General features: G+C 41.4%; 2 protein-coding genes across 2 annotated transcripts in view; one reads left to right on the top strand and one right to left on the bottom strand.

The window, feature by feature from the left end:
- COL4A3 (collagen type IV alpha 3 chain) overlaps positions 1-1,223 on the bottom strand; it is a 134,085-nt gene extending 132,862 nt beyond the window's left edge. The window contains exons 1-2 of the mRNA XM_082396164.1: positions 1,086-1,223; positions 781-932 (exon numbers count right to left, since the gene is read on the bottom strand). Of these exons, the coding sequence (XP_082252290.1) occupies positions 781-867 (87 nt within the window). The 5' untranslated portion in view covers positions 868-932; positions 1,086-1,223. The remainder of the gene's footprint in view (positions 1-780; positions 933-1,085) is intronic.
- A 152-nt stretch (positions 1,224-1,375) lies between these two features.
- The window catches only part of COL4A4 (collagen type IV alpha 4 chain), a 135,910-nt gene continuing 116,453 nt past the window's right edge, over positions 1,376-20,832 (top strand). Inside the window, exons 1-2 of the mRNA XM_082396293.1 lie at positions 1,376-1,566; positions 18,388-18,554. Of these exons, the coding sequence (XP_082252419.1) occupies positions 18,499-18,554 (56 nt within the window). The 5' untranslated portion in view covers positions 1,376-1,566; positions 18,388-18,498. The remainder of the gene's footprint in view (positions 1,567-18,387; positions 18,555-20,832) is intronic.

Genomic DNA, 20,832 nt, shown 5'->3' on the forward strand with positions numbered 1-20,832 from the left:
ATCTTCGCAAAGAATAAGAAATATACAGGCGGATCTAAATGAATCCAGGATCTCTCAAATTTTGAATAGAAATCACAGCGACAGATTGTTTAATTTATCCTAACATGAGTTCCATTTCTAAGGTGCTATTAACTTTTCAGTGATGGCATTTGCTTTTCTCAACAAAACTGATGGAACACTTGAGGGCAAGTATCGACAAGGAAGAGAAACGAGCCCCAGGGTGGTCAGAGTTCAGTGTGAGGTGACATCTAGGAAGTGGCAGGGCTGGGACTCCTGCCCTCTGTCCTCTCTGCCAGGCCATGCTGCCTGCTCTGATTCACCAGCGTGACATCGCGTGTCTGTATATCCCGTGTTCTCAAGCGCTCATCCCTGGCGATTATCTATCTTTCCACATCGCTCTATATACCTGCCTGCATATCTATCTATCTATCTATCTATCTATCTATCTATCTATCTATCTATCATCTACCTATCTATCTATCATCTGTCTACCTACCTACCTACCTACCTCCTTACCTATCTACCTCTGGAGGGCTTTCTCCATCCCTGACCCCTAGGGAGCCCTCCAAGCCTCCTCCTCGCCCCTTCCTCCAGCCCCGCGCATTCCACCTGTTCCCGTGCATCCCCGCTTGCCCCCGTCCCCACGCTGCCCCACCCCAGGTGTCTGCTTGGCGCCCGCAGTCACCGCACCCACCAGCAGAGGGTGAAGGGCAGCGCCCCCGCGGACGGGGCCGGCCTGTCGGGGGACGCGGGGTGGGGGTCGCCTCGCCGCGCACTCACCTTGCCGGCAGTGGGCGCGGCCACCAGGAGCACCAGCTGGAGCAGAAGCAGCAGCGCCGGCAGCCTCGGCGCCGTCCCAGCGCGCATAGTGGGCGTCCGCTCGGAGCCCCGGCGTGTCCAGGGACCCGCAGGCTCTCGGGCCACCGCGTGCCCTGCGCGGCGCGGGTGGAGGGGCCCGGCTGTGAAGCTGGCCTGGCCAGCCCGCCCGGAGCGGGTTTTGTAGGGCTCAGCCTCCCCACCGAGGCTTCCAGGGAGGGAAGAAGCGGCTTAGGTCCCGCCCCCGTCCCCCCTCCCCGCCGACTCACCGGGAGATGTCCCTCCGACCCAGGAAGCGTGCCAGGAGGCGAGAGAGGGCTGCGCGCCTGCGGGGCAGGTGGGCGCGGGGCCAGGGTAAGGGGGTAAGGAGGTGACGCTCCCAAGGTTCAGGGGCCTAGGCGGGGCGAGGGGCTGCGAGTCGGAGGTGGGGAATTTGCGGGGTGAGCGATGTGGAGGCGGCGGAGCACGGTGGAGCACGGTGGAGGGAGTGGCCAGCGGCCCTGCTCAGATTAAGCGGGAGGCGCGCCGGGCGTCTGCACTCGCGCGGCCCCGCTCGCTCCGGCTCCCGGCCGCTGCCGTCTCGCCTCTTTCCCCTTCTCAACGCGTCTCCAATCCGGCAGGCGCCGGACCCGGCGGTGAGAGCGTGGGGAAGAGGCAGCCGAGTCGCCCGCGGAATTGGGCGCGGCGGGAAGTGCGCGCCGCGCGGGCGGGCGCAGAGGTGGCTCCCGGGGCGGCGGGCGTCCCCACGAGGTAAGGCGCCCCCGACCCAGTCTGGGCGATGGCAGTCCCAGGGCCCGGGCCACCCGCCTGGGAGCGCGGGCGGTGGAGGGAGCGTGGCATCCCAGGGTGGGGCGCGCGGGCTGGCGGGCGGGGCGGGGGAGCTGGGCTGCGGGGTCACCAGAAGAGAGCTTGTCTGGCTCCCGGCTTGTCTGCCTGGGCTTGAACTGGGCGCTGTGTGTTTTGATTAATTTGGAGGCTCGAGTTACCAGCCTGGCAGTCTGGGCACTCCGAAATGCCAAGAACAAGAGGCAGCTGAGGGTAAAGAGAAAGCCCAATCCATTCTATTTTCTGTCGCGTTGAACTGGCTTTTTCACGTTAAATCTTATCTGCGGAAATGCAGGGAAAAGCCAAGAGCCAACTTTGTCGGGGTGTCTCCCTCCTGAGAGGGCCCTTCTCGGAGGTGGCCTTGGATGCAAACGTGCAATATCTGGCTTGTTAGGGCACCGTCCTCAGAGCAGGGCTCGTGCCCTTTTCTTGTGCCACTGACCACATTGGATCTGATGAAGCATTGAGATCCTTCTTAGAATAATTCAGTTATCAGAATCAGTTTAACTTCGAATAAATTATCAAAGTATTAAAGTCATGATATAGTAACATAGGTGCATCATTATTATTGCATTAAATACCTAGATCTAACAGCAGATCTATTAAACAACTGTAATCTCAAAGTACTGATGACTGCAAAACTGAAATGTGATGTGAAAATACCAGTGGGTGCAAACTCTCAAGAACTGCTACTATTGTGGTTTGTTAGCTATTTTCATAACTGAAAGAAATGCTGAACTTCCAGGAAAGTTTAGTGAAAATAGAGATGTAACATTTGTTCCCATCTAAGTTCACAGACCACCTGAATTCCATCTCCAGGTTAAGAACCCCTGCTTTGGATCAGCTTGCTGATGTAGTCAGTCATCAAACACCCAGTGTGAAATTTGTGGTTTGGTCACTGATTGTGGAGAACCATTTGCTTGCAATTAGAATGTGTATTAGACCTATGTAGCTATGTAGGTAGGCGAAGCCCTGACAGTGAGTGAATGGAAACGCACACCCCCCGTTTTTGGTTGCAGAGTGAATATTATAAACTTCCCTCCGGTTTTTTTTTGTATATATAAATTTATTTATTTATTTTTGGCTGCGTCGGGTTTTCGTTGCTGTGCACGGGCTTTCTGTAGTTGCAGCAAGCGGGGGCTGCTCTTCATTCCAGAGCGCGGGCTTCTCATTGTGGTGGCTTTCTTGTTGCAGAGCACGGGCTCTAGAGCGCGGGCTCAGTAGTTGTGGCTCACGGGCTTAGTTGCTCCGCGGCATGTGGGATCTTCCAGGACCAGGGCTCAAACCTGTGTCCCCCTGCATTGGCAGGCGGATTCTTAACCACTGCACCACCAGGGAAGCCCCTTCCCTCTGTTTTTTATGCCAGTGATTGTCAACTCTGGCTGTGTATTAGAATCTCCTAAAGAGCCTCTAAAAATCCTGAAACATCCCAAGCCAGTTACACTGGACTCCCCAGCGGTAGGACTCAGGTATCTGTATTTAAAGCTCTCTGGAGATTCCCATGTGCAACCAAATTTGAGAGCCACTGTTTTCCATGCATAGTTCAGTTAGTTGCATTGAATTGGGGACTCTTCTTAGTAGAATAATAAAAAGGACATGTATTAAACTCTTTATTAAGACCTATGAGTGCCCAGACCACAGATGTTGCTGTGTGGTATATAGTAGCTTCTCGCCATTGATAGGGAGGGTTCTTATGGAACCTTCTCCTGCCATCCTTGTTAGATAGGACATCAGGTGCTCTGTTGATAAAATAACAGTGTCCAAGAATTCTGAGGCATATGACAATCTTGCATGACCCTAAATCTGCGTTTTCCTGAAACCAAGTCATTTTGACAGAAGTTCAGACTTGGCTTTATTGATTTTAGAAAGGGGGGGCAGCAGTCAACTGCAAGTCACTTCTAACACTGCAAAAGAGCAGGAGAGAAACTTGTGATGTAACCACAGCAAGGAGGAAGCAGTGGTTAAGAGTATGGTCTCTGGAGTAGACGCTAGATTTTGAATCTTTTCCACACTTAACTAATGGGGCTTGGGGTCTTCTCTTCTATAAAGCGGGCATAATCAGGGTACCTACCTCAAAGAACTGTAGGAATCTAATTCAGTAATCCATTAGAAGTCCTTTGTCCAGGGTCTTCATAAAACAGTCACATACTGGAATCTGATTCTCCAGTTTTGTAAAGGAAGCTGATGAGAAATAGTGGCACAGGGTAGAGATGCTTTTCTCAGCTCAGCAGTAAAGAGGCAAGAGTCAAGCATACTCCACCAGCTCCCCTGAGGTCAACAGACTCCCAAGGCGTCTAGAACCTTTCTGCTTGGCATCCCTGGGAGCCGCAGGTTTGGCATCCTGGAGAGCTGGTTAGAAATGCAGAAGGAATCTCAGGCACCACCCCAGACCCACTGAATTAGAGCCTGCATTCACCAAGGTCTCCAGGTGATTCAAACGCGTGTTAAACTTTGAGAAGTGGCTTGCCTATGAGCCAGATTTAACCAAACCCATTCCTCACCTCCCCACATATATACACTCTGCTTTAGTACAATGTTGGTATGCTCACTAGGTGTTAATTAACCAGAATTTTTCATTTTTAAAAAACAGTCTTAGAGTCAAGAGAGTTTCCCAGTTGGTTCTTGAAATGTGATAAAACTAAAGGAAAGTGAGGACGGTTCTCTTTTTGTAAGTACAAGGGACACACAAATCTCTGCTTTTGATTTGGTGCCAGTTAAGGGTTTTGAACAAAGTGAAATGGTAATGGCCTTTGACAAGCCCTGTCTTATTGTTTTTGCCCCCTTTTCATAATCACAATATCATGTCTGTTTTCTGCACAGTGCTTAAATGTGTAGTGTTTGCTTCGCTACTTTTGAAGGCTGACTCCAATAGGACAGTGGACTTTTTGGTGTTCTTTAATGTTATTGAATGAATGAATGAATGAAGTTGTTTACTATTCGCTGAGTGAATGAAGCTGGATGACTTGACACATTCACTCAGGATTCATACCCAGGTCTGATTTCTTCCAAAGTTCATGATCTTTCTATAGCCTTCCCTGTGTAGGGATGTGCCTCAGCTTTTGATGTGATGTACTTTGCCAGGCTGCCTGTAGCTCCTCCTTTAATCTTTTTAAAAGGTTAAATTTAATCTTAATTAAATTTTAAGTTAATCTTTTTTTTTAACTTCATCTCCCCACTTAGTCATCTCTCTTCTTTCAAGAACCTTCTCTTTTTCAACACCTCTAAAACAATTAGACTCGGGTTCTTTTACAATCTCAGAGTCATTTTCAACTCTCGCCATTACATCTCCAGATTCTTTCTCCGCTTTTCTAAGATCATGGCCCCTGTCCCAGCGCCTGCACTTACCATCTGTGGATTATGGTAGCCTTCTAGCTAGTCCCCTGCAGATTCTTTCCTTTGAAATTCACCTTCTATGTTATTGTTAGAATAAAAGTTCACATTGTATCAGAAAGAAAAGGTTACTTTGGGGGCAGTTACAAACAACCCCCATATTTCAGAGGCTTAACATAACAAGATTTTCCTTCTCCATTTACACTAGGTATTCATCACAGGGTGTGGGGAGGTGAGAAAGGGGGAGGGGACTCTGCTTATCATAACTACTCAGGAACCTCCTGGAAATTCCCACTCAAGGTAGTTTTCTCTGATCTCTTCCAAAGGGGAAGAGAATGCGGCAAATCAAAAACTGCTCTAACAGCTGCCACCTGGGTGTGACACTCGATGCATCTACTTCACATCTCATTGACCAAAGTGGTCACTTCATTTTGAAAGTGATGGGGAAATAATCTACCACATGCCTGAAAGAGCGCTGGAAATATTTGATGAATGTTAGTAACGCTCATCACATACATCGTGTAACTCGCTTATTTTAAAACTTCCAGAAGCTCCTCTTTTTCTTTACAGCTTATTTCACACTTCTTAGGATAGAATAGAGTGGTCCAAAGTCAACTTTTGAAAAATCTCCTGTGTCACCCCATACTTCTCAAGTTCACTCTACAGCCTTCTTTACCTCACGCCTTTGTACTTGCCATTCCCTCCACCTTGAGGGACCTCCCTTTTCGTCTGTCTGGTGCAACCCTTGCATTTTGAGACGTAGATCAAAGGTCAAAGATCATGGTCTCTGTGAAGACCTTTGTCCAGACCTTTATTATATATCACAGAAACAGTGTCATGTATTTTACTTTTCTGCACTACAAGGCCTTTGAGGGCAGGTACAGGGATTAATTTTTTTTTAATATAGTAACTGCGGCATTTAAAAATAAATTTATTGAGGTTTAATTTATGTATCAAAATCTGTACCTAGTTAAAGTACACAATTCATGGAGTTTCATAGATGCATACACCCTGTGAAATCAATAGCATGATCCTGATACAGAGCTTTTCGATCACTCCCCGAAATTTCCTCCTGTCCCGTTTCAGTCCATCTCTCGCTCCCTGTCTATTCCCAGGCAACCACTGATCTGCTTCCTGTCACTGTAGGTTGGTTGGCATTTTCTAGAATTTCATGTAAAGGGAGTCATACAGTGTGTACCCTTTGGTGTCTGGGTTCTTTGGCTCAACAGAACAATACTGAGATTGATCCACGTTATGTGTATCAGCAGTTCTGTTCTATAGCTGAGTAAAATTCCATTGTATGGACATCGCTTTTTTAAAGATCCATTTACCTCTTGGACATTTGAATTGTTTCCAGTTTGGGGCTACTAGAATACAGCTACTATGACTATTTTTGTACAAGGCTTTGTGTGGACATGTGTTTCCACTTCTCTTGAATAAATACCTAGGAGTGAAACGGCTGGACCATAGCGTAGATGTATATTTAATCATAAAAGAAAGAGTTTTCCAAAGTAGCTGTATCTTCATTCTCATCAGCAATGTATGAGAGTTCCAGTTCCTCCATGTATTTTTGGTGCCTTCTTTTGGTATTGCCAGCTTTTTAAATTTTAGCTATTCAAATGGTTACACAGTGGCAGTTAAATGTGCTTTTGATTTCTCTAATAACTAAAGATGTTGAACATCTTTTCATATACTTATTAACCATTCAGAGAACTTTTGTGAAGTGTCTGCTCAGCTCTGTTCTCCATTTAAAAAATTGGTGGTTGTTCTTACTGTTGAGTCATAATAGCTACTTATATATTCTGGATACAAGATCTTTGCCAGATGTATATATTTTGAATATCTCTCCCATTCTGTGGCTTTTCATTTCCTTATTGGTGTCTTTTGAAGAGCAAATGTTTTTACTTTGATGAAGCTCGATTTATCAACCTTTTCCTTTTGGTTTGTGCTTTTCCTGTTATCTGAGAAATCTTCACCTATGCTAATGTTGCAAAGATTTCTTCTATGTTTTCTTCTTTTATAGTATTTTTACATTTAGATCCATGATCCATTTTGAGTTAATTTGGGAGTATGGCGTTAGGTAAGGATCTATTTTCTAACATTTTTTTCTGTATGGATATCGGGTTGTTCCAACACTATTTGTTGACTTTTTCTATTAAATTGCCTTGGCACCTTCATGGAAAATCATTTGATCATCTCTGTTTGGGCCTTTTTGTTCTATTGATTTACACATCTCTTTTTTTTTTTTTTTACCAATACCATATTGTTCTTATTACTATAGCTTTATAGCAGACCTTGGACTCAGGTAATATAAGTCCTCCAACTTTATTGCTCTTTTTAAAAATAGCTAATGCTAGCCTAGTTCATTTGTATTTACATAAATATGTAATTTGCTTTGCTAATATTGTGTTAAGGAGTGTTGTATTTATGTTCATTAAAGATATTGGTCTGTAGTTTTCTTGTAATATCTTTGTTTGGTACCTGAGTAATACTAAGCTCATAAAATGAGTTGACCAACATTCTCTCTTCTATTTTCTGAAAGAGTGTGTGACGAATTGGTATTATTTCCATCTTAAATACTTGATAGAATTCACCAGTGAAGCCAACTGGTCCCGGAGTTTTCCTTGGGGAAGGTTTTTAACTACAAATTTAATTAATTATGAATTTAACTGTTATAGGGTTATTCAGATTTTCTGTTGCTTCTTGTGCCAGTTTTGATAATTAGCATCTTTCACGAAATGTGTTCATTTCTTATACATTGCCAAATTTATTTGTCTATATATCTGTAATGGTTTCCTCTTTGTCATTTATGACGTTGGTAATTTGTCAAGTTAATCTATTTTATTTACCTTTTCAAAAAAAACATAGAACCACTTTGGGTTTTATTGATTTCTCTCTATTGCTTGAGTATTTTCTCCTTTATTGATTTCCTCTTCTATCTTTATTATTTCCTACCTTTTACTTTAGGTTTAATTTGCTCTTCTTCTCTTAGTTTCCTAAGATCGGAACTTATAATTGATTTTAGACTTTTCTCTTTTCCTAATGTACACATTTATAGATCTAGTTTCTTTCTCTGCTCTGGGTAGGTTGTATCCCATAAGTTTTGATATGTTGTTTTCATTATCATTTAGTTCAAAATACTTGGGGTTACTTGGGGTGGATTAATTTCTAAATATTTTGAACTTTCCTATATGTTTTATTGTTGAGTTCTAATTTAATTCTCTGCAAGATTTTAGTCTTTTGAAATCTATTGAGACTTGTTTTATGTTCTATTATATAATTAGTTTATCTTGGTGAACATACCATATCTACTTGAAAAGGATATATACTCTGCGGTTGTTGGGTGTAGTGTTATATATAAATAAATTAGGGCAAGGTAGTTGATAGTGTTGTTCAGACCTTCTGTGTCTTGACTTATATTTTCTACCTTGTTCTATCAATTACCAAGAGAAGAGTTAGTCTCCAACTATGTTTGAGAATTTATTTATTTCTCCCTTTAGTTTTTTAGTTTTTGCTTCAGGTATTTTGAAATTCTGCTCTTAAGCCCGTATGTTTGTAATATTTATAGATTTCTGATATATTAACTTTTTGATCATTATTAAGTGTCACTTTCCATCTTGAGGTCTATGTTATGTGCTATTAATATAGCTCGTCCACCTTCTGAGATGGCCCTCACTCTGTCTGTGGAATGTGTTTCTCTGTAAATAAATCCACTTGTTACCTTAAAAATATATATATAACTCATCTGCTTTCCTTATGCTTACGGTTTGTGTGGTGTATCTTTTTTCAGCCTTTTGTTTTCAATCTATTTGTGTCTTTTAATTTAAATTGTGTATCTTGTAGGCAGCATATACTTGGATTTTTCTTTCTTCTATTTTAAATCCAATGCCTTGCCTTTAAATAGGAGTTTTTAGTGCATTTTCATGTAGTTGCTATAGCTGTTTTTAGGTCTGCCATCTCTCCATTTACTTTTTATCTATCTCATCTGTTTTTTGTTCCTTTTCTTCTTCCTAGCATTGTTTTGTGTTAATCAAATATTTTTTAGTGTTCCATTTAAATTTTTTTTGACTTCTAGTTATATCTCTCTGCATTATTGTTAGTGGTTACTTTAGTGATTATAATATGCATCTTTAACTTTACCCAATCTTCTTAAAAGTAATATTGAATTTTTGAATTCAGTTGAATTCAAATTGAATTCAATATTCAGTAAGTTGAAAATTTGATTTACTGAATATTGAGTTCAGGTAAATCAAATTCACTTTTGTATCCATAGTGCCTAATGCCTAGCATGGCATTTGATACAAAATGGGAGACTGACGTATATTGACAGATATTTCTTGAATGAATAATAATCATAGGTGTTTTTTATGTTGTATCAAAGGTATATGGAGATGATTCCAAAAAATTTTTGTTTGGTTAATGCCAGGCTAGTTAATAGAAAATCACTTTAAATTTTAACTGTTACTACATATTTAGTGGATTTGAATTTACAAATCCTGTAATTTTCTTATGTATTTAAGATTCTATGTATTATTTTGTTTCATTCCCATATGTGTAAAGTTGTAGTTGTAAAAATTTAACATAGACCTCTTCTTATCCTTAATTTCTGAAGTTTCAAAAAATTCTCATATTCAAATTTTAGTGGGGAAGTAATCTTACTTTAATAATGGAATTCTTTATGGTTCTGTGAAACTTCCAACCACTGATTGTGTTGGCCATTCTGCCCACATGACATCCGTATCCAGTACACAGCACATTCTCTCGGCTTTGCTCAGTTATTTTCCGATGTGTAAATTTGACACTGAAACACTGACTGTGTTTTATGGTCTGTAGCAGACTATGGGATGGCATAGTTCTGAAGCCCAGGTTTGAGGGATGCCCTTGAATCTTTCATTAGGTTCCAGAGTGGCAGAAGCATTCCTAGAGGAGTCTAGCTCCAGGTTGTCCTATAGGGAAGAAGCCACTAGGAGACTCAGTCTCTAGAACCAACTCCTGCTGGAAACAAGGCAAACAGGGGTGGGCACAAGACAGGATGCAACCATGAGGAAAAGCAGGTGGTTAAGCTCTCCTTAGAAAGGGCCCAAGATTCACACGAATGCAGTGCTCCTTCCCCACCAACACAAAGCTTTTCTCCTCTCTTGGAACCAATTGCACACCTGCCCCAGTATTTCTGTTTAACCTTAAAAGTTCATTTGAACACTTTTGTGAAATCTCTCTCTCTCTTTTTTTTTTTTTTTTTTGGCTTACATAGCTGCCTGAAATGCTTTAACTTTCCTATAATCTAGTTAGAAATGGTGCCTTTAAGATCTCCAACTGTCCTATAGGAGTTTCTAGAGTTGAAATTCCAAACATAAAGACCTTCACAGGAGAACTCTAGTTTTCTGGGATTCACTGGAAACTGAATGTCTACGTATCATATTGCACTGTTGCATTTATAAATGTCTTTCCCTGCTACTACTATATTGAAGGCTAAAGTTGTTCTTTCCGGAGATGAATTCCCCCGAAACTTACCCATGAATTTTCATGAATTTTGAAGCTGTGCAGTGTAGTGGTTAATAAGGGAAGCTTTAGAAATGTCTCATACTAACTGTCATTATTTGTAAAAGGACCTAGTCATATTACTTACCTTATGGGGTTATTGTGAGGATTGAAGACCTGTGTTAAACCTTTAGCACAGGGCTTAGCATATAAGTTGCCTGCTGAAAATGCTGCTTATTATAATTTCTTATGGCGAGGAAGATGATGATGGTGATGGAGAAGAGGAGGAGGAGGAAGAGGAGGAGGAGGGGAAGGGCGGGGAGGGAAGGGAGCCCAGCAGCAGTGCTGGGCACGGCAGAAGGAGCTAGTAGCTCTCTGGTTGATTAAACCGGATCCTGACCTTTTCCTAATTGTCCTCTCAGAGTCCAGTTAACTCTGATTCTGACTAGACTTGTCCTCCTATATACCTTCTTCTACACTAACTGAAGAGTCTTCCCTCTCGATAACTTCTCCTGACGTTATAAAAGGTACTTTAGGAGAGACTATCACAGCTTGTTTCTTCTTCTCATTTGCCCAGATCTTCCTTCCTTCCCAGACCAAGTGTTGCCCCCCTCGTGAGGTCTGCCAGGCTTGCCCCAGTTCCCAGTTTTCTAACCCTTCTCTAATTTATTGGGAGCTCGTTTTGCCTGCGTGGCAAATTAGGAAGGGAGGAAATAAACATTTATCGAGCTGCTACCACATGCCAGAGACTGTGCTAGGCACGGATGGTGACTCTTGTAATTCTCTCAAGCATTAATTTTACATACTGAGAAACCAAGAGCTCAGGGTGGGTACAGACTTGCTCAGGGTTATACTGGTAAGTGATCAAGATCTGAACACAAGTCTTTGTAACTCTACAGTCCTGCTTTCAATCCCTCACCACGAGACCACAAGGTACCAGGAGAAGAAGGCAGTGGGTCTCTAGGGAGGAGGGAAGAAGTCATCAAAAGCAAATGCCAGCCTTTCAGTACGTTGGTTGGGGGTGGGCACTTCCCAGTGGAATCAAGGGCTGTTACTGCCAGAGCTTACCCAGAGGCAGCTCTCAGAGGTCTGAAAGGTCTAGGGAATCCAGAGTCGCTCCACTCCTGCCCTGCAGGTAAAATCACAGACCAAGAATAACCTGGGGGAGTAGTGCTTTTGACAAGAGACATCTAGCATTCTGAGTTAAGAATGTCATTCTTAACTTGGAGGTAAAGGGAACATCTGGTTTTGAAAATCAGTTGTGTATTTGTGGAACCTATATCACCTCCACGTGTTTCCCACGTGGTGACTTTATGAAGATGGTTGTCAAATGTTCTGTTGGTTTTGGGAGGAGACCTCATGGAGAAAAATGATAATAAAAGCCTATATTGGCAGAATGGTAGATTAGCTGAGACATGGTCCATTTGGCCCTGGACTAGCAAAGTCAACTCCAAGGTCAACTGAGGACTGTGCAGCGCTCTCAAACAATTCAGCTGAACCTAGAGGGAAGGCAAGGCAGGGGCAAGCTTGGCCGGAATCCAGCAACATTCTGGATTGGAACTCACGTTGGAACTTAGAGATATTCTCAAGAATTTCCTTGAGTAGTTCTCAAGTTTCTCCCGGTTCCTCCTCAGGGAACATGATGCTCCAGCACATTCCAGTAGTCCATGGACCACACAGATTCGTGACTTGCTTTAAAAACCTTGTGATGTTTGATGGGATTGACTGTTTTCGCTAAAAAGCTGAAATCAACCTGAAGGCTTTGAAAGTCTGCAGGTCGAGTCAACCCAAAGATACGGGGTTTTAGAAAGTAACCAACTTGGATGTTGGGAAAGGTCAGGTGATCTCTTAACAGGGAAAGCGTAAGCCTCAAAGTAGATATCCAGCCACCAGGCATGCCATTCTTTTTCTGGGAGCGTTTTTCTAACCCCTGAGGCCCCTTGCTTATATCTTTACAAAAGCTGAGCCTTTAGGAATTCTAGTTTGGAAAGATAAAGGTATATAAAAATAGGTGTTCAGACCATCCAAAAAATTTAGCCTTGGAAAGAGAGTCTTCAGATAGCTCAGTGTCAGAAAGTCAAAGGAAAGACCGTGTAGTCATTGAGTTAATAAGAAATGATTTCCCTGAAAGAACAGATATTGTTAAAAAGAGCTCAGAGACTTAATGTTACTTGGGAAAAGAAAAGACATTATATTTCTGCTACCTTTTGTGACTGGAAGATTCCACTCCTCAGTCTCCTGTTTATCTGGTCCTCCAATCTTGGCCATTGCCCCCCACCCATCCCCCAATTGATGAGAACTCCAGCACGGTGTATTACTTTTTTCTTTTTTTAATTTTTATTTATTTATTTATTTATTTTTGGCTGTGTTGGGTCTTCGTTTCTGTGCGAAGGCTTTCTCTAGTTGCGGCGAGCGGGGGCCACTCTTCATCGTAGTGCACGGGCCTCACTGTCGCGGCCTCTCTTGTTGAGGAGCACAAGCTCCAGACGCGCAGGCTCAGTAGTTGTGGCTCACGGGCCTAGTTGCTCCGCGGCATGTGGGATCTTCCCAGACCAGGGCTCAAACCCGTGTCCCCTGCATTGGCAGGCAGATTCTCAACCACTGCGCCACCAGGGAAGCCCAAGCACGGTATATTTCTATTCAAGATTGGGTTGCAGAGAAAACAAATTCCCTATGGTAAGAGAATGATTTGGAAGATCTCAGATCCTGTTCCCAGACCTAGCCTTTGGAAAACTTTGGGCACAGACTTCTAAGGAGTCCCAGGGGAATTGGAGTCCAGGAATTTTCATAAAGTAGTGAAGAAAAAAAAATAATCCCAGGGAGGTGGAGGAAGAGAACACAATGATATCTGCTGGATATGCATGCTAGAAATTACTGATATAAATACACTGCTGGGCAAGAGCCTATGGACTTGGTCAGTGAGGGAGATGGAGGTCAAAGGCCCAGGGCACGGGCGTTCAGCTTCCCTGTTGGGGGTGGGTGGTTTCAAATGAGCTCCCTAAGGTATGTCGCAGCCTTGGGAGCGGCTGTGATGAGGACAGTGGTTTTCATCGGACTCAGCTGCTCAGGTCAATTCGCTCAAGAAAAGGGAACTGACTGCAAGACTGCGTCGGGAATTGGGGGGGCTCTCGGGAAGGAGCTGGTTTTTTCATCCTCTCATGAGACCATCTGTCTTCCTCTTTTTGCGTTTTCCTCTCTTGGAAACAGCTTTTTCTGATTACTTAGCTTATCTGTTTCCTCTAATCTCAGGCTTGCACTTGGCCTTGACTTGTCCCAGTTTTCTAACGCCTGGCTGTACTTCAGGATGTACTGGGTGCATCCTTCCTCCCTCATCTCCCTTTCTTCTCTCAGTGTCCTAGTTTCAGAGGACTGGTTCAGATGTTTTTGTGCCATCCTCTGGCCCAGAGCTCTGTGTTACCAAGCCAAGCTCTGGGTTGGGTCAAGCTTTGGTTATTCCCCAACTTTCCATGTGCCTGGGGAGATGGAATCAGGTGATGAAAACCTGGTCATCCCCCCAATTAGGAGCCAAAGGTGGGAACTCAGGGGGCTCTGATACAGTACTCCATAGCACTCAACACTCCCTTCTTTAGAATAACAGTTGGCAGAATAAAGCCTACCCTTTGAAAGGTACAGAAGTTTCGAAAAAGTTTCCAAGGTAGGCATTCTCCCAAAGCTGTTGTTTGCAGATGTTTTAGTGGCATTGCATTTGGGTTGTTTAGGCTTTTTTTTTTGTTTTTTTGATAGACTCCAATTAGAAACATACTGTCTTGGCCACTCCTATGTGATGACAGCCTTTTATTTATGAGAAGATAGGTTAGAGGGTTGCTGTTCTGAGTGATGGGGTGTTTTTATTTGGTGTCATCAAAAGCACGGTTGAGACCAAAGGTTTTTTGCTCTTAACACAGGCAGTTGCAACAAAGAAAATCCTCGTAGACTGTTGTGGGTACCATGTGTGACAGCCTTTTGGGAACTGTAGAGTGCTGTACACACCGCTGTTCACGGTGTCCAGCTGACAGCCAGATGGGCCTTTACTTAGCTGTGACCTAGGAGCTGCACCCTAGGCTGGAGAACAGTCCTAAAGTCTCTGCGACTCCTCTGTAGCTTTGTTTTCAGGCTAGACAGATGCGTGGGGTGAGCAAGTAGTCATGTTAGGCTTGCTCTAGGTAAAACGGTGAACAAGGCAGTGGTTTTCCTTTTTGCAGCTTGTCTAGTGCAGAGAGCCCCAAACTGAGGTATGTGTACCCTTGGGAGACCAAAAGATTCTTAGAAGTTATGCAAGCAGCTTGGACAAGTAATTAAAGGAATTAATTTCTCAACTGTTACAGATATTCTTTCTTAGGATAGTTCTATCTGAAAATGGGCCTTTGGTCTAGGTTCTCACCACCCCTTTCACAACTGTCCTTCTACTTTTCAAAAGAAAGGCATACATCCACCCCATTCCTCTGCCCCATCCATCCCAAGTGTTACCAGCCTGCTTTGTCCAGACTGTTTGTGGGGCCGGATGAAGGGTTTTGAGAACAGAAGGCATTTACCTTCTGGGCTACACATCCCTTGGGCCAGTTGGTTTCCCACTTTCTGTTTTCATCACGATTGAAGGAAGACTCTATCAACTGGTGGATCTTTCAAAATGATTCTTGATGATAAATTCTATATTGCTTTTCATATACAACTCAAGAGAAGTTCTCAGAATTGAGTGACATTTGTGTTACAAATTCCTTCCATTCACAACTTCTGAACTTTGTGAATAAGTTTTATTAGGCTTTACAGCTTTAAAAATTAAAATGGAAGTAACATTGTTGCTGAAACTGTCTCATTCCAGTAAGAAGTATTATTACTCTAGGGCTAAATAAACTAATTGAGAAACAAAAAAGCCCACTTCATTCGTTGCCAATGACATTTCCAATATAATTTCACTTTTAATGTTTAGTAATTGTTTATAAAGATTTAAATTTATTTATGTTTTTGATGAATCATATACTACTAATAATCATAACAGGAAGTCAATCCAGGAGAAAAATCTTTTTTAAGATTCAGAGATCTGTGATCATAAGAAATTTAAAAAATATTGAATTTATATATATTTTTGTTGCAGAGAAGTGTGGGGTGATCAATATGATTTTCAAGTATAAAATTATATTGCACAAGGATATATGTGGGGGAGTGGAATGTCAATACAAAATCATGAAGAAAAATAATGTTAAAAACCGTGTGCATGTATTTTATACTGATGATGGTGAAAATCAGGTTGCCTGGCATTGCGATGTATTGGCTACAACTAACATAGTGCTGCCGCAGTTTTATTTTATGGGTAACCGTTTACAATGCTCCAAGTTATACTCCTTGTAATAAAAAGAATAAAGGTTTTATATGTTAACTTTAAAAAAGGAATAGAGGGTTCAAATAGGTTTTTCAAAATTCTAATGGAATTTTGAGAGCAGAAAAGTCTGAAGGCTGGGGTGTCAGTTGGGAGAAGGGACATATGTTGGAGTCCAGAAATCCAGATTCTGCCATTTATTAGCTCCACAACTTTGTACAACTAATTAAACTGATCCAGTGTCCTTTTTTTTTTTTTTTTTTCGGTTGTGCTGCGGGGCTTGTAGGATTTTAGTTCCCTGACCAGGGATTGAACCCTGGCCCATGGCATTCTTAACCACTGGACAGCTGCCAGGGAATTCCCCAGTTTGCTTTTCTTACGCAATGAAAATAATACTTTTCTTAACTAGAGTGTGGTGAAAAGAGGTGACTTGATTGTGGGCAACACTCTAGGCAGAGGGTCCTACGTATAATCAGTAAGTGTTGGTTTCTCATCACTTCTTCCAATGCCATTATGATTTGTCTCTCCATCTCCTTCATTCTCCCTTCTTCTACCCTCTTGTATATTCAAAATTAGCCTCATCTTACATCCCCTATTAAATATATTTGATTCACATTTGAAAGGTCCCAGAGTGTCTTCTATAAGTCCATTCATCCAATAGATATCCATTGGGTACTTATTATATTTCAGAGACTATTATGGCACTGGGGATAAACCTGTGAATAAAAAAAGATGAAATCCCTATTGTCATAGAGCTTATATAGTAACTAAGTGCACGGTGATGGGAATGCATTGGCTACTCCCAGCATAGCAGTGTCCTCTCACTGTTAGTTAATGTCCTTTCACATTGGACAGTCCCACTGACTAATGGGAGGCCAGTTAGGTTCCTGTGGTTTGGTTCAGCTGTCCATTCATCCATTCATCCATCTATCCACCCAGCCATCTTTTCAATTAAAGTGTACTGAGACACTCCTAGGTGTTAGGGCCACCATCAGACATTCTTCCTCTGAAAGGTGACCACAGCAACACACTATTTTAACAAAATCCCCTGATGCATGCTTTATCACAACACAGTCAATTAGTCTGGAGACTAATTGCATGATGTATCTATTTTTTGGTTAAAATGCAAATACCTCTGGTTTTCTTTAATTTTTGACTGTGTTTCCTATTTGTTTAAAATATCAAATACATTTTGAATGATTCAAGCCAATTTGTGTATTCCTCATAAAACAATAATTTGTTTTACTGAGACTTGCTTCTGGAATGCAAGTAAAAAAATATTTAAAATGATGTATTTAGGGATGGGAGAAGATCTAGGTACTCAAAGTGATTCTGTTTCTACTTGGTTTTGAAACTATCATGGAATGTTGTTCCACCACTTACTTGGAAAACTAGTCTCTCATAAATGCAACACTGAGTTAGTGTATCCAGATTTTATCCAGAAGTTTAAAAATAGTTTGTAACATTCTACACTCCCAGTTTCCTTCTCGCTACCCAATTCTTACAGATACAGGTCTTCAGAGAAGCCAAAGTTTTAAAGATGAGACATTTCAGTTCGTTCAGCCAAAGAGATCTTTTATCAAAGCATACAGTTCTTTGAGTCAAAATATTTTTTCTTTTTTAAAATTGAGATAAAGTTCACAAAGTAAAACACACCACTTTTACTCTTTTAAAGTTTATAATTCAGTGGTTTTTAGTGTTCTTAGAATGTTGTGCAACCATCACCACTATCCAGTTCCAGAACATTTCCATCACCCCAACTCTCCCCTTCTTCAACCCCTGATAATTACTAATCTATTTTCTGTCTCTATGGAGTTGCCTATTCTGGACATTCCATATACATGGAATTATACAGTATGTGATTTCTTTCACTTGGGATAATGTTTTCAAGGTTCATCCATGTTGTAGCACGGATTGGTACTTCATTCCTTTTTATGGTCGAATAGTATTCCATTGTATGGATGTAGCACATGTTGCTTATCTATTCATCAGTTGAAGTGAGTCGTTCCCATTTTTTGGCTATTACAAATAATTCTGCTGTAAATATTCATGTACAAGTTTATGTGTGAACATATGTTGTCAGTTCTCTCGGGTATATACCTAGGAATGAAATTGCTGGGTCATATGGTAACTCTATGTTTAACTTTTTGACGACCTGCCAAAATGTTGTACCATTTTACATAAAAACATGTTGATATGTATTTGCTGTATGTAGGCAAAATGTGTATTTCTATGCTAGGGGATTCCTTTTTAGTTTCAAAAAATAAAAAAAGCACTTGAAAGAATTGTAGCTTGGATTTTTAAAAGAAAAGATTAAATAGAAGAAAATTCCCCTTAGCAAAAGGAAGCAATATTTTTTGTACAAGCATTACATACATATATCTTTTCATTTCTCAAAAATATATTTATGATGTAAAGAATTTGAGAATATTTTTACTTCTAAGAATTAAAAATTAAGTATTCAATTTTACCATTGCTAAGAAAAGACTGTTATGTCAAAACACTGTTGAAGTTCCCCTTTAGAAAATATTTCCATCACTAACTCTGAATGATGAAAGTAATTATTTTCAACATTATAATGCATACTCTGTTTTAAGAGATATATTTATATTTAACATATACAGACTTTAAACCCAGGACATAGAACCTCACTTGTAGATGAGAGTCTTCTGGAAGAGAAGAGTGGCAGAATTTTTTTTAAGTACCAAGATTTGACTATGAAGTAATTCGTGCACATGGCATTGGTAAGGCGCTCTTTCAGGTGGATCAAGCCCTTGGCCACAGATTCCTGGTGAGTGTCCTCAAGTGTGATCACTGGCTTTTATTTAATAATTTCCCCTAAAGGTTGGTTCTGCAGGTGTAAGTTATCGGAATGCTTCACATGTCAAAAAGCCCAATTATTCCAGAAATCTATGGGTTACGCCTGCTGCCATTCTGCGATTCATTTTTATTGTTAAACAGCAGTCCTCTCTCCTCTCCGCCAGTTGCACCCACATGATCACCCAATGGGAGGATGCACAAGGCCACAGATTCTTGCTCTCCTATTCACTGGGTTTGAATAGCAAAAACCTTCTCATACGTCCAGAGCAGCAGGGTCCCTATAACTAGGAGAGTTAGGACAATGCACTTCGTGAGTGGGGTAGGCAGAATAATGACCCCCAGAGATGTCCACATCCTAATCCCCGGAGCCTCTGAATGTGCTCTGCTATGTAGCAAGGGGGAATTATGGTTGTAGATGAAATCAAGGTTGCTAATCAGCTGACCTTGCCATGGGGAAATTATCCTGGATTATGTGGGTGGGCCCAGTATAATTAAAAGTGTCCCTAGAAGCGAAAGAGGGAGGCAGAAGAGTGAGAGTCGAGAAGGAGATGTGATGAAAAGAGCAGAGGTTAGAGGGTTGCAGCAAGGGAGAGACTCAGCTGCTCACCGCTGGCTTTGAAGGTGGAAGGGACCATGGGCCAGGGAATGCAGGCAGCCTTTAGAACCTGGACAAAGCAAGGAAACTGAGTCTCCCTTGGAGCCTCCAGAAGGAACACAGCCCTGCCAGCACCTTGATCTTTTGCCGGTGAGACCTACTTCAGACTTCTGACCTCCAGAACCATAAGAGAATAAATTTGTATTGTTTTCAGCCACTGAGTTTGTGGTCATGTGTTACAGCAGCAGTAGGAAACTAATATGAGATTATTCGAGGTGACTAAAAAAAATATTGGGAATTAAGACAGGGAAATGTTAAATAGTGAAAAATATGAGACGTTTTGGAGATGATGAACATGTATTGATGGGCAGTGAAGGGAGAGAGGGTGATGGGAAGGAGAACGCAGTTCTTTCAGAAATGCAGCCAAGTCTTATTTATTTGGAGCGAATGCGAAGGAAACTGCAAAGTAATCTTAATTTTGAATTGTTCTTTAAAGAAAAAAAAAAAGCAACCCCACTCCTAAGCGTATATCTGGAAAAGATGAAAATTCTAATTCGAAAAGGTAACATGCACCCCTGTGTTCATAGCAGCACTATTTACAATAGTCAAGACATAGAAGCAACCTAAGTGTCCATCGACAGATGAATAGATAAAGAAGATATGGTGTATATATATACAATGGAATATTACTCATCCATAAAAAAGAATAAAATAATGCTATTTGCAGCAAGATGGATGCAACTAGAAATTATCATACTAAGTGAAGTCAAACAGAGAAAAACAAATATCATGTAAATCGCTTATATGTGGAATCTAAAAAATGATACAAATGAACTTATTTACAAAACAGAAACAGACTCACAGACGTAGAAAACAAACTTATGGTTACCAAAAAGGAAAGAGAGGGAAAGGATAAATTAGGACTTTGGGATTAACAGATACACACTACTATATATAAAATAGATAATCAACAAGGACTTACTGTGTAGCACAGGGAACTATATTCAGTATCTTGTAATATATAATAGAAAAGAATCTGAAAAAGAATGTGTGTATCTATATATCTGAATCACTTTTCTGTAGACCTAAAACTAACACAACATTGTAAATCAACTATACTTTAATTAAAAAGAAGACAAACATAAAAAAAGAATTGTCTTATTTTTATAAAAACCTGTATTAAAAAAAAAAAAAGGAATTGCCTTATTTTTAAATATGTTAAGCAGCAGGCAGAGTAAGTGGGGGATGAGGTGGGGGGAGAAGGGGCAGTCACAGGGATTCAGATCTGTCCTAAGTGCCACCTCAGAGCCACTCTGCCTACAGCCTTTTGGGCACGTTATCCAACATTTCTGAGTCAGTTTGCTCTGGTGTAAAATGTGGAAAAACCTACCCTGCCTACAATTTTAATGAGACTATATATACGGAGGCCAAAATTGCTATAAGATGTAACCTGTTGTTATTTACAAATGTCCAAAGTGATAACGACCTGATTAAACAACAGTTGTTGTAAATACTTTAATTTGATTTAAAACAGTTTATTCCCTCTATTTAACACGTCTTTCCCCTTTTTATTTTCTGATTTACTCCATTACTACACCGAAATGCCACCCTGGCCTTTACTGGAATTGTCATGAATTCCAAGAGAAGGGTCGCG

Source organism: Balaenoptera borealis, assembly GCF_965194805.1.
Source record: "Balaenoptera borealis genome assembly, chromosome: 6".
Lineage (NCBI taxonomy): Eukaryota > Metazoa > Chordata > Mammalia > Artiodactyla > Balaenopteridae > Balaenoptera > Balaenoptera borealis.